This window comes from Bactrocera tryoni, chromosome 3 (assembly GCF_016617805.1).
Source record: "Bactrocera tryoni isolate S06 chromosome 3, CSIRO_BtryS06_freeze2, whole genome shotgun sequence".
Classification (NCBI taxonomy): Eukaryota; Metazoa; Arthropoda; class Insecta; order Diptera; family Tephritidae; genus Bactrocera; species Bactrocera tryoni.
Window position 1 is genome coordinate 25481687 of NC_052501.1, and position 14913 is coordinate 25496599.

Below are 14913 nucleotides of genomic sequence, written 5' to 3' on the forward strand. Positions count from 1 at the left end.
GGAAAAAAGGCATTTCAGCGAATTTCCTTATTATCACATGGCAGCGCTCCATTTCGTCGTAATTTTAGCACACACATGATGTTCACTACGAGTGTAAAATGTAATTTTTAAAATAAAGATTTCTTCGGTAAAAAAACTTTTAAAAGTGTAAAATGTGGATTTACTTAAAAGTTTATAGTTTAAATTAATTAATTTGAAGTGAAAAATGTGAGTAAAGTGTGTTTAATGCGGTAAAATAGCTTGTTGAAATGCTCGAATTTTGGGAATTTTTGAACTTTAAGGTCGAATATCTCCTAAACTAAGCGTTTGCGGTACCTATAACCTTATATATTTTTTAATCAGGAGGACTTCCTCTTTCCAACGGTACCTTCAAATCGCGGCGCCAAAGAAATCGGAATTGTGCCGAAGATCTGATTTAAGGGTAGTCTATGTGAAATAAAAGTATATTTTATTGTAAAGTTAATAAGTATTTGTATGAAATGTAAATTGAATGATTTCACTCCAAACCTACTGTTTAGGGATAGTAATCGGTGCAGGTGGTCGCAGGACCACGCACTAAGCTCTCCGTCCCTATGGGAAGTTTTCCGTGCATATTCCAAGCAGAGGTATTTGCTATAAGAGGGTGCGTAGAGATAAACCAGAAACGCAACTATCGCAATTAACGTATAGTTATACTCTTGTGTGTGTGTATGACTCTGTGTGTATGAAATCAAATCTTTATTGGTGCAGGAGTGTATAGAACGTCTGAACAGTCTATCAGATGGCAACCAAGTGCATCTTCTCTGGGTGCCCGGTTACAAATGTATAGTTGGAAAGGAACTGGCTGATGAGCTCACCCGATCCGCAGCATCCACCAACATGGTAGGATGCGAATCTTTCATTGCGATTTGTCCCATACCATAAAGAAACTGCTATGCAAGTATGAGGAGGGGTTAAAGAGGAGTATTGGCAATATCCCCAAGGCATACACAATACCAAGTTGAAAATGGGCGGTTACAACCTTAAAAGGTTTAAATATATAATCAATCTCTCAGGGGACAAACTTAAGTCGCTACTTCTGCTAATTAATTGCACAGCAGTCTGAAGGCGCAAGATAAAGGCCCTTGGATCAATTTTTCCAAAGAGGGATCACATCATCATCAATAGCATCTATCAGTATATCAGAATTTATCAATATTAGGAAGCGGTTCAATCCTCATCTATTTATCTAATCTATCTATATACATGTAGATGCCATACAGTCCTAACAATCAAAATCAGGTCTTTGTATGGAAAACTTTTGTTTTTGATGATTTACCTGCACGAAATTGGGCATGGATTATTGCCCAAGGCAAAGAAACAACCTTCAAAGAAATTTTTTTGATCGGACCACTGAGGCATATAGCTGCCATACAAACTGACCGATCATAATCAAGTTCTTGTAAGAAACAACTTTTTTCGAGATATCTTCACGAAATTATCCAAGGCAACGGAACAATCTCCGAAATTGTTCACAAAGTACCACCTTCTTGCTTCCCTTCTTCATTTTTTTTTTGCTTTCTATTAGGCATACTTACCTACTTGTCCGCAATGTCAAATTAATTTTAACACAGGTAATTCTTTTATAACTATTTTATTTATTGTCTACAAAATCTCTTACAAATACTATATTTGTTTTGTCCATTACGAATTCTATTTAAGAGTATATTGAAGGTTCTGTACATTTTTGGATTGATTGCATAAATATGAATAACAATGAATACAAGAAACCAAACAAATGTCATAATTACTGGTAAAAATAGACAAAAACAAGAAAATGATGCGAAAGTATAAAATATGTTGCTGATATGAGGAAGGAATAATATTTACAATATGATAACTGATTTGAGTTTAAATATTAAATTGATGAAGTTGATATAATTGTCACGAGAAATGTCGCAAGAAATGTATGAAATTAAAACATGAAAGAGCTTTACTTCAATTTCGAAGAGATAAACTTATGTTGGACAGTTAGTTAATGCAATTGGTTAAAGAAGTTGCTTTGTTTTACTTAAATATTTAACTGCACATAATTGTTTTTTACATATGCTGCAATTTAACTAAAATTTAGAGGGCAAAATATTGTCACATAACCGGCCAATTTTTATTTATAAATTTTCGAATATTGCTAACGCTATTGGAGACATTTACGTCAAACGCGCTACGTCACAATAGGAATTTCATGCATAGAATTTTCTACAAAGTCCGATGAGTTGATGAATTTGGCAATTGTTGTGATAACAATAGAATACTTTCCAATATTAAATATATATGTATATACATTTATGTATATATTTATAGTTTTTAAAAATAATGTTTCTATGCATGTACGAAAATAATGTACATATGTATGTATTTTATGCAATATGTATGATAAAATAAGTTAATATCTGTAAAACAAATAACAAAAAAGGATGTAAACGTATATATAATTGGCTATCAACGAAAACTAAAACAAAAAAAAAATAATCATAATTTCAAAAACAAAATCAAATCAACCCGAAAATTTGGTACAATTACATTTTAGATGCAAGTGTGTAGTTATGTATGTATGTGTTATGTATGCGAATAGTTTGTATGTTTGCGGGAGCGCATGAAATTTTTTCGGCACAAATTCGTATTTCCGCTTTATTTTCAGTAGTGCAGAAGTTTTCAATTGAAAAATAACTGTTCACTTGAAAACAGCTTCGTTTCGTAAATAATCGCGTTGCTTTTAAAACTACTATCTTTGAATTGAAACTGCTTTGCGGTTGATTTTTTTTAAGTGTATGAAAACATTTGTTGTCTTCATCTACAATTTACGCTTCCAAGTAGGTGCACGAAGGTCGCTCAATGCTTATGAAGTCGATGCTGTGCTACCCATAGGTTGTGGTGCACGTGGGCGGATCATCATGGTAGCCTTCTTGAGGGTGTAGTCCCAGCCGCGCCAACGGAACCAAACGATGCCTTGACGGGCAGTTAAATCTTGTGGATCGTGTAAGTACAGACCATTTAGGCCACGACCGCATGACTTCCACCACCAGCCGCCCTAATAGCAATATTAAAAATAAAAATATTAAAAACTGAAAATTCATTATGCAAAAGTGGTTTAAATCGTTATTACCTTCAGCATACTAGCACAATTCAGGGAGCTCCTATCATTATCTCTATTATAAGTCGAGAAAGGACTGTTATTTGAGCCGTACCAGGGATCATTAAGCGAGTCGCCCGCATTGCCTTCATAACCATCAATTTCTAATTTATAGTAATCAGCTTCGGAATGTATTTTAAAGTGTGAATATTGCGCATATCTAATTAAACAAAAGTTATTTCTATTAATATTAAAACGTTTATGGCATAAATATACCTCTTATTGCCCTCAAAGTCCTCTAGCTCAACACGCAGCGCGTAATCCTCATTATTGGTGAGCATATAAATGTTTTCATTACCTAACCAAAACTCTTTTGCTGGGTCACCAAAGCCGTTCTTATAGTCTGCCCAGTCGCGATTGAAGTTTTCTCGAGGCTCACCGAAATCATCACGCCTTTGTATAACCTTAAAATGAAGAGAAGTTTGTAAAATTTTTAAAATTGATTGTTTAAAAAATATACCGTCCAACCGCCATCAGCGACTTCCTGTTCACAGAACACCTTTAAAAACCAATAGGTTGTACCACGAATTTGTAAATAAAACACACCAGAATGACGCATACCAGCGTTTAAAAGGTCAACACACGAAAAACCCTAAAAAATACGTAATACATTTTTAATAAACGTTTTAATTAAATAAACATAATTTTTAACATTTATAATTGAAAAATATAATTTATTTAGAATTAAAGTTTTGCTTTTAGAAAAAATTCTTGCAAGGTTTGTTTTGCTATTCAAATAAAATAACCCATCAATTTATTTGTTACACATTACTTACTATCTGGCAACATCGCCATCAGGTGTAATTTTTGCTTATCAGTTGAAGTTTGCTGTTTGTTTGGAAAATTTGTAGCGTCATAAAAGCATATATATTTTATAGTTAGTGGAAGAAGTTGTGCAATGTTGTGGTTTACGCTTTTATTACCAATTTTGCTATCAATAATTGAATTAGCTTACTCTATCGATGAGAGTCGCTTAGTCGATGCTGAAAAAACACTGGTGTGGGGGCCTGGCTTGAAGCCGGATGAAGTTGTTTTACCAGCGCGTTACTTTTTCATACATGCTGTGGACAAAAATGGGCGCAAGTATGTTAAATATTTGCATAATTAGTGAAAGTGTTGACAAATAACAAATTTCTAAACTTTTTATTATAGATTTGAGCAATCACCCCCACAAGAATTTCAAGTGCTTATCAAAGGCAATTCGCCGCATGGTAAATGTCGGTCAAATGTAAATTTCATCGATCGCGGCGATGGCTCCTCGATTATACGCTATACTATCGCCGATTGGTGTGATCAAGTTGAATTGGAAGTACGCTATAATGGCTCACATGTGGCACATTCCCCTTATGTTATATATAACAAAGTATATTCGGAACGTTGCTACTGCCCACAAGATTTAAAATTGTGGATGTTGCACAACAATTGTCCGTCAGGTTTGAATGACAAACAAATCGCTTGGGACTTGCATTCATTTAAGCGTGTCAACTTTAGCGCTATCCGAGAAAACCTTTTGAGGCGCTACAATCAACCGGAGAGCGTATCGTTGTGTCATTATGTAGTGAAACAGCAACAAATATGGCGCCAATGTTATGGCAAGTATACTGGTTTCAAAATGTTCATGGATGCAACCTTGTTGGCATTAGGTCGCGTTGCCTTACTGCCAGATATGGAATTCTATTTGAATTTGGGCGATTGGCCGCTTTCGAAAAAAGGCGGACAACAGCGTACTTCTGGCCCATATCCAATATTCTCGTGGTGCGGTAGTGATGACTCGTACGACATAGTGCTGCCCACATACGACATAACCGAGTCCACGGTAGAGAATATGGGACGTGTAACGTTGGATATGTTGTCTGTGCAAAAAAGTGAATATCCATGGGACATCAAGGAAGCTAAAGCTTTCTGGCGCGGCAGAGATTCACGTCGCGAGCGACTTGAATTAATCGAATTGGCGCGTATGCATCCAAATTGGTTAAATGCATCACTAACGAATTTCTTCTTCTTCCGCAACGAGGAAGACAAGTACGGTCCAAAAGTGCCGCATATATCGTTTTTGGAATTCTTTCGGGTGAGTGAAAAGTGTAAAATATGCGAAATTCAATTTAACGTCAGCATTTGCATTTTACAGTATAAATACCAGCTAAATGTGGATGGCGTCGTCGCTGCTTATCGCTTTCCCTATTTGCTTGCCAGCGATTCGTTGGTATTCAAACAAGATTCGGGTTTCTATGAACACTTCTACAGCAAATTAACGCCGTATAAACATTATGTGCCATTTAAACGCGATTTAAGTGATTTAATTGAACGTTTACAGTGGGCAAAGGAAAATGACGATCGCGCACGTGAAATTGTGTCAGAAGCACGTAAATTCGTCGAAGCAAATCTAATGCCACAGCACATTTACTGCTATCATATGGCTTTATTTAAGGTAAGTGCGTTGTATATTCTGTTTATTTTTCTGCATTTTCACTCATTCATTCAACAATATATTTTTTTATTTATTTATTTTTAACTTAATTTTTATTTATTTATTCCTATTTTCTAATTTTTTTCTATATTTTTATATATGTATATAGTTATTTATATTTTTTATACTTTTTTATTTCAAATTATTTTGCCTACTTTTGTTAACCTTACATTTTCACATAAATATCGTCAGCTGCATCTTTTAACTTCTTCTTTTTCCCTATTGATCAAATATTTTTGATTTTTGGCTGTCTTCTCTTATATTTATCACGTTTGTATTCCCGCTTTCGTCATAATTTTAATTTTCATATAACCACCGTCATCTGCATATTTTAACTAATTTTTTCACCTCTAGACTTACCATGAATTCACCCCATTCCATCTTAGTCTAAGCTTTTCGTCTTTTTTCTCAAAATAACTGTTATTGTTTAACGCTTTTAGGAATGGAGCACCCGTCTAGTCTCGCCCATTACTGTGTTGCCTGGCATGGAGAAGGTCGAACAGGTCTACACTTGTTCTTGCAAAGAACCGCCTTACCCAAGAGATGAACTGTAGATGCAATCTACAGCAAGCGTCTGCTATCTTCGTACTTATTAATATATACATATTTATATATATTATATAATTTGCTCGCCATCCCATTAATGTTCCCACTCATTTATTTCTAAGTTTTGGCCTGCCGAAATCACATTCCATCCTCAGTTTTGATTTCAAACTGTTCTTTTAAGGCTGCCTCTATTCCTTTTTCACAGCCTGCCTCTGAAGTATTTTACTTTAAGTCTCTTTCTTTATCTACATAATGATATTTATATATATATACACGTATAGAGAATTGGTCTCTTTGTCGTATTATCTATTGATATTCTACGTTTTTGCCATACCAATAAGTTAGTTTACCTTAAACTTGGATAAATAAGCATTGCCATGTTTTTACAACTTTTATACTTTTTTAAGCGAATTTTTTACGAAGGTGTGAAAATGATATCATTCCAAATTGTACTTAAATTGCGCATCGGTGTATTTTTGTTAAGAAAAAATATATACGCGAAGGAAATGTATTAGTAAAATTTTATAACGTCTCGAGTATACTCAAAACAAAGCGAACAACTTAGCGAAAATTTCAAAAACATCACAAAAAAAAAAAAAAATAAATAAATGTATATGTGTCTGTGCAATATAGTAAATAGTTTTTGTGTGTGTGTTTAAGCTGTTCATTTGTCGGAACCGTTGACCGTATGGCTGCCATACAAACTCAATCATCGGAATAAAGTTCTTGTATGAACAACTTTTTTATTTGAAAAGGTAGCTTCACGAAATTTGGCATAGATTATTTCTAAAAGCAACGCTGTAATATGAGAAAAAATTTTTTAAATCGGACCAACATAACATATAGCTGTCATACAAACTGAATGAACAAATTCATGTCCTTGTATGGAAAACTTTTTAATTTGACAAGTTATCTAAATGAAATTTGGCATAGATTATTTCTAAAAGCAACGCTATGATATGAGAAAAAATTTTTCAAATCGGACCACTATAGCATATAGCTGCCATACAAACTGAATGAACAAATTCATGTCCTTGCATGGAAAATTTTTAATTTGACAAGTTATCTAAATGAAATTTGGCATAGATTATTTCTAAAAGCAACGCTATGATATGAGAAAAAATTTCCCAAATCGGACAACTATAGCATATAGCTGCCATACAAACTGAATGATCAAATTGAGGTCCACGTACGGGAAAATTTTTTTTGACGAGATATTTCCAAATTCGACATGAACTTTTGTTGTTGTTGTTATTACTGTTATAATCTCCGAACATATTTTCAGATCCACTACGACCACTATATCGTTTGATTGCCATACAAACTGCCTATTTTTTAAATCAGACCACTAACGATCAACATCAAATTCTTGTATGGAAGCCTCGTTATTTGTGAAGGGTACGCTAGCTTCTCTGTAGTCGAAGTTATCGCTTTTCTTGTCTTTTTTTTTACAAGAATTTCCCGCTAAATTACACAAACTAACCTTTATGTCCTTCAGTGCGAGTATGTCGGTGGAGAATGTCGAATTCACCACAGACGGTTTATTTTTCACGCTGGGGAAAATAATGCCACCCTTGCGCGAGAGTGGCTTTGCCGATGTTGTTGTGGTAGTAGCAGCCGATGATGCGACACTTGCTGTGGATGCGCCTGTGTTACCAGCCAAATTAGCAGCCATTTGCGCAGCGGTAACGGTATATGCGGTTACCGTAGGCTGACTGCCCACAGACACCGATGGACTGGGCGTTGTCGTAGCAGCATTGGTGTATGCGTTAAGCGTGGCAGTTGTTGCGGCCGCTGTCGGCGGTGGCGCGGTCGAGCTGGCGCTGGAACCGATCGGTGTGGTGGGCATGTTCGCCTCGGGATACTCATCGATTACGGAGTAGCTGTATGCCAGTAAAGTACAACTATTAAATATACAATTTATAATATTCAACGTTACTCACCGATTTGGATCATATTCGACGAGTCGATCAATAGTGGGATCCATCAGCAACTCAGCTGGCACTGGTCGTTGAGCCAACAGCTGCACATCATCTTCCTGTTTCTTTAAGCGCTTCTCCACCATATCCAAGTTGTTGATTATTTGATTCGTTTTCGCCTTCAAATCATGATGTATCTCACCGATAGCGCGTTCCTGTCGCTGCGTTTGCGTCAGTAAAGCATCCGATTTGGGTAGCAAATCATTGATAACGGAGGACTTTGTGCCCACCACAACGTCCCACACTTCGTCCATTTTCTCCGACACGGAGACCATTGGTCGTATTTGCTTCACGAGCGCATCGATTTTACTCGACTTTATAATCGGCATCGCTGTTGTTGTGGCATTCAATGAATTCAGCTGCTCTTGATGATCCACGACGGCTTCGTGTATATCGCCAACCATGCGCAACATGCGTCCCACATTCTCCGATACAATATTTATATGGAATTGCAATTTCTTATCGATGTTGTCGGTCGTGTCGCGCAATTCATTCAATTCCGTCGACACGTGATTCATTACTTCCGCATTCATTGCTTTCGTTATCTCGACAACATTCATGCTTATGGGCTTCTTCTCACTCGCCTCCGCATTAATATCGTCCACTTGTAGGAAATTATTATCGATTTGTGTTTTGAGCACCTCGAGCTTCGTGTCAATATCGCTCACTTTTTGGTCGAGCAGCAATAGACGATTGTCCAAAAGCTCTGCATTGGCCATATTGGCAATGCGTGCTGAGCGCCCGCTTCCATTGCCGCTGTCATGTGTGGAGCTGTGTATGTCGTTGGTGATTTTGTTGTCTAGTGTGCGTAGTTTGGAGATGACAGCGTCGGTTTTAAGTAGATTGTCGGCTACACGATTGTCCAGCGCCTCCATGCGCTTCACCATGTGTTCGACGGACTTGTCGAGACTGTCGATGCGCTTCAATTTTCCCTCGAGCGTCGATATTATGACCTCAAAGATATTGAGGAGCTGTTGTTCTCTGCAAAAAAGTAGAACAAGTTGGAGTTTATAATACCATATGGAATAAAATATATGCTATATATTCGAAGGTTTTTCTATAGTAAAAACTAAAATATAAGGAGATTTGGGAAATAATATGTAGGGTATCGCCCATAACAGTTAGGTCTGCTTAACCGGAATAATCTCGGGTTTTTTTTATCTGGTGAAAGACTGTCAAATCGCAAGTTTTGCTTAAAATTATTAAAAAATGTATTCTTACAGTACAACAGCAACAACTAGCGTATCATATAAGGCTAGGCCATCCCGATGCAGGATCGTAATCGTTGGATTATATCTCTACTTATACATTTTGGTATATATAACCGCAGTGCTGACACTAGAAAGTGGTGGAAAACTTTAAGGTCCTGTTTATTTCATCAAAACTTTCACCTGGCTCAAACACCGGTAGCCAGCTTTTCTGCTGACCTTCAAGAACACCATTAGAAGGACAAAACCAAGCGAAGGACATAGGAGATTTAAAAAAGTCTGATGAATCATATCAGAAGGAATGCATGGTCGGTAGTCATAACATCTTCGAAGGTTAATGAGAATCGTTTAAAATGTTTGTTTAATTCCCCACTTAGTCGTTCTTTTGAATTTTGGTTGGACGTCTTTTTGTAATTTTCTTTTTCTTTGTCACTACAACCATGGGTCGCTCTGGGCTGCGAACACGGAACTTCGCCAGTCTTTGAGGTCATGCCAGTTCTACAACCCCAAGTGCAGATAGGTAGCTATGCACTTGGTCCTTCCATTGAATGCCACCATGGGTCTCGAGCCGAAGGAGCTTTTTCGCTGAAGCATCATACATATTCCATGCGGCCCTGGCCTAACCAGCGCATTGGTTGAATTTTTATGCGCCTGACTATTTCCATGTCGCAGTTTAGCTCATACAGCTCGTGGTTCCATCTTCTTCGATATGCGAACGGCTCCAAAGATCTTGCGAATAACAGTTCTCTCGAATACTCCAAATGTTTTCTCATCTCGGTTCGTCATCATTCATTTTTCTGCGGCGTATAATAGGACGGAAATAATGATAGAGTGAATTTTTTAAAGACATTCACCAGCTGGATAGCGGCACTTTCCCTATGAAGGGTTCGGACATTCTAGGTCCATATCCGTAAATCGTGTTCCCTTGTGGGTTCGCTGTGGTCGTCAACATTTGGGGAGGTCAATGTCTGAGGCTTTCGTATTCCTTCCATTGGAATTACATTGATACGTGGCGGGTCCCAATCCCAGCTGGGCAGAAAGTTTCAAACATTTTATGAAGATCGCATATTAAAAGTTCTAAATGTTTGGCATAAAGTGCTCTGGGCTGACGAGTCGGTGATTAGATTTCGTTATTCTCGAGGCATGGCATGGCCAAACGAAAACTGGCGCTTATCAAAAGAAGAAGAACTGTCATAAAGTGCACCTTACCCACTGCTAAGTCGGTGGAAAAGGGCTTAATGGCTTAGGCATGCTTATCTGCGAATGACCCTGGCAATGTTGTGTTCCTGAAAGGAAAAGCTTCTCCCAGTTTATTTAAATATTTCTTTCTTCAAACGGATAACTGTTACGTCAAAGTCATGATTGAATGTCTAAAATATGAGAATGTGGGTGTACATCCCAAGCCTTGATTTGTCAACAATTGACAATGCTTGAGCAATCCTAAAGATGCATATAGTTAAAGAGATATCTCAAAATTTGTCAGGATGAAGAACTGCATCTATGACAATTGAATTTTTTTTTTCAAACTAGTATTAGGTTAACTAGCAAAATCTAAGTTGTCATATACTGATATTTATCTAAAATATTTATTTATTTATTATATAAGGGTAATTTTGAGTATTTTAAATTTGAATTCACAAACTTTTTTCGTTTGTCATTTACTTATATACATATATCAGGTAAATTGAAAAGACCTAGCCTACCATAGTAAAGCAAAATTCGTTTTTTTTATTCAACATAGGCCTTCAAGTTTTCGATAAGATTTTAGTACTACGATTTGTCCTCTGCTTGAAAATAGGCCTCGGTTTTCGAGGTTTCGATGAATGATTTTCCTGGCACAGAATCCGGAAATTCGCCATCAAGCCAAGTTTTTGCATTAATTGTATTTTTTCCCTTCAAAAAGCAATGTTTTATCAACACGTGTAATTTATTTTTATCAATTTTTTCACAATAACAAAAGCTGCTTAACTAAAAATGAAATAATTCATAAACTAAGTGTCAGGGCGGGGGCTTTTCAATTGACCTGTTAAGCAGAGGAAGAGGAAGACCTCCACTCCGTTGGAAGGACGAAGTGGAGAAGGACCTGGCTTCGCCTGGAATATCCAATTGGCGCCACGTAGCGAAAAGAAGAAACGACTGGCGCGCTGTGGTTAACTCGGCTATAATCGCGTAAAGGGTATCTACGCCCCCAAAGAAGAAGAAGTTAAGCAATGTCTATTGAACACTGCAAACTCGCGAAATTTTAATATTAAATTTACAGTTATTTTCTGAACACACCTCGTATTTATTTTAAAATTTCTAATATCAAGAATAATCTAAATGAAAATATTCAAAAGACTTAAGCAACGAACTTGCCCATGTAGTTTTGAAAAATAGTCACAAGCAACTGCTAATGAAGTGAAAAAACAATATTTATAGCTGATCTGCCGATCATCAATGATTTATAATTAGCAACTTAAGCTGAAGATACGGCAGTTCTCGTCACAAGTTTTAACCATAATGACAAGAACAACTTAATATTGTCAAAAAATGGCTAAAGAAGTAAATACACAGAAGTCCGTTCAAAAAATGTCCTTCAGTAACATTAAATGGTTCTACAATACCTGAAAGTGAAACTGTCAAACACCTAGGTCTTTATTTGGACAGACGACTCACTTGGAAGACACACATAAAAAAGAAATTGAGGCAGCTCAAATTTGAAACAAGAAAAATGTGCTGGCGACTCTACAAGTCAGTCCTTAAACCAGTGTGAACGTATGCAATGCAGTTATGGGGTGGGGCGAGTACATCCAACATTTAAATCCTTCAAAGATATCAAGCAAAGACTTTAAGAAACACTGTAAGTGCTCCTTGGTATGTACCTTTTGTTAAAGAAGATAAAATCGACGAAGAGGTGGTGAGTGTCGATTCTCCTTTCACGGGTCTTTTCCAAAATTTGGCGTATGCTGAATATCTTGTCGGTTGTTGATTTGCCAGGTCTAAAGCCACACTGATAAGGTCCAATCAGTTTGTTGCCGGAGGGCTTTAATCTTTCACATAGTACGCTCGATAGAACCTTATACGCGATGTTGAGGAGGCTTATCCCATTTGGGGATGTCTCAGTCCTTGTCCCGTCCATCGCATTTCTTAGACGGCGATGATGTCAGCCTTCACTATAACGAGGACAACAACCAGCTGGTCAGCGGCACCTTCCCAATCAAGGGACCGGACATTCCAGGTGCAGGTGCCCTTAAATCGTAGTACTAATTTCGTTTGCCATGGTCGTCATCAAAAGGGGGGTCTCTCTTCCGAGGTTGTTCATGCTTTTTCATTGGTAAACTTTTTTCTTCAAACGGATGTTCTTAGGCTACCTAGAGGATATTTGGTCAAATACCGGAAGTCGTGAGCTGCTTGAGCCATATGTAAAAGAATCATTTCTGGCCACTCCTAAGTGAATGGCGATCAGAGAACTTTCCTCACTTGCACACATACATGGTATATATATACATATAATATATGTATATATATATTCTATAGGCCAGAAGTCTGTGAGCAGGTATACAATTTCTAACACATAACTCCCAAAACATTGTAAATAAATTGTAGATATATTTTTTTATGCGTTAACTAGTTTTCTTTAAATTATCGAAAAAATGTAATTCCTTCTGCTGATGCTGATTTATACCCAATTCCCAGCTTGTTTAATTCAGAGCATTAAAGCTCAACGGGCAACAAGCAAACTACTTTAAAAAGTGCTTTAAATAAGCTTAACAAATGTAGAAGTAAATAAAATCGGAGCACAATTTCGCACAATGCGTCAACGTGATTTATGTACGCGTCTGACCTCAAACTGCTCCTTTCTTGCGTATTCATGTACATGTCGCATAGAGCACACTTACAACATGCGATACACACGATATGCAGATACATTTCGGTTACATTCGCTACACATGTACCCGGCCATGTTGTCAGCAATAGTCATCGTGTAACCTATCCAATTTCTAGTTGCGTTCTCCTGGCCTTTTTTCTCTAAATATTTTCAACGCCTTTTTATGTTTTTTTTTAGCTTTTTTTCTGTTTTTGTAGTTTTGTTTCTGTTTTTGCTGTTTTTGTTGTTTTTTGTTGTTGTAATTTGTACTTTTGTTGTTGGTTTTTGTAGTTTTTTTGTTGTTTTTTTGTAGTTTGTTGTTAGTGTTTGTTGCTTTTTTGTAGTTTGTTGTTGGTTTTTTGTTGCTTTTTTAAATTTTGTTGTTGTTGCTTTTTATTGCCTTTTTAACTTTGCTGTTGTTGCTTTTTGCAATAGCCTCAATTGGCAGCAGACGAGGTGTTGGGCATCGTGTGTTAGATGTCTCCAAATAAATAATGCTGCTGCAGCATATGCGCCAAAGAGTCATATGCGCACACAAACGCTCATCTGTATGTATTTGTGTGGCTGTATGCTACCAGGTGACACCCTGCGCGACAGTGACAACTAACCGGCGAGCAGCTATAAAACCTTAAAACACATTCATTATAGGCTTGGTGTTGTCATGTCTTACATTTGTTGGTGTGCACTTGTGTTTTTGTTGTATTTGCTGTAAGTTTTTTACATATATTTCAAATGTATGTTACATATTTATGCAATATTCATCACTGCTGCTTTTTTGCACATTACCATTGCTTTTGTGAGTGGATATGAATGAAAGCAACATTTTCCTGGGGCAAAGGGTATGCGTGGACCAGGGTGTCTGCCGTTGTGTTGGCCAATTAGCGCTTGCCTCCGTAAGCGTGCGACTTTTAGTATATGTCTGTGTATCCATGTAAGCTTTGCTTACCCGTTAGCCATACTAGTGAATAAATATATATATTTTTTAATTTACAACAAAAATGTCGCACTTGCATCGCGCATCGATAGCAAAGCGTGCAGCACTGAATTACGACTAATGATAAATTATGGCATTTTCTTCCAATGTCCAACCTTAGTTCAGCAAGTGCTGATCGATGAGCACGCCTCTCTGCCATTTGTGCATCTATAATTTAGAATCGTTTGATGGATGCGCTGCTTTTTAGTTGCTGAAGTGTCGTTTTCAAAGCGTTTAATCTGCGGTCATTTGTTAAACATTTAAATATGGGTTGTATGCCGTCATGTAGTTGTTGTTGTTTATTGCTTGTATTATGTTTAGTTTTTGTTGTTTGGTTTGCTGTCAGCATCAATAAATTTACCCACACCTACGTTAACCGCAATTATTAGCAACAATGTTGCTGGCTTATAATTTAGTTAGTTGGCAAGTTAGATACACACACACACACACACATATGTACATATACAAAACTTGCAAGAATCAAAGCCTGGGAAATACCGTCAGGTGTTGCAAACCTTTGGTGCTGAAATATAGTAATTTGAGGCGAAAGTCAACAAAATAATCGGAAGTCATTATATTAGGAGGATGAGACTTAGAACAATGTTAAGATCAATTTGATTCATATTCAACACTAAACCACATTATTTTGAAATCTACTTAATTTCAATAAAATATCATACACACATTTTCGAAACTATTACATTGGGTATATGGGCACCAGGGGAAGTATTAAACCGATGTTATT

The 14913-nt window shown here is 37.0% G+C and overlaps 2 protein-coding genes across 2 annotated transcripts; one reads left to right on the top strand and one right to left on the bottom strand.

The window, feature by feature from the left end:
* Positions 1-2366: 2366 nt before the first annotated feature.
* LOC120771702 lies at positions 2367-9117 on the bottom strand. Its single transcript, XM_040099837.1, has 6 exons — positions 8105-9117; positions 7645-8044; positions 3609-3740; positions 3365-3552; positions 3122-3308; positions 2367-3046 (listed from the first exon to the last, which is right to left on the bottom strand). Exons 1-6 carry the CDS (start codon positions 9025-9027, stop codon positions 2855-2857), a joined length of 2022 nt encoding a protein of 673 aa, XP_039955771.1. The 5' UTR covers positions 9028-9117; the 3' UTR covers positions 2367-2854.
* On the top strand, positions 4047-6745 carry LOC120771700 (protein O-glucosyltransferase 2-like). Its single transcript, XM_040099836.1, has 4 exons — positions 4047-4231; positions 4301-5216; positions 5277-5576; positions 6056-6745. Exons 1-4 carry the CDS (start codon positions 4047-4049, stop codon positions 6167-6169), a joined length of 1515 nt encoding a protein of 504 aa, XP_039955770.1. The 3' UTR covers positions 6170-6745.
* Positions 9118-14913: the final 5796 nt, after the last annotated feature.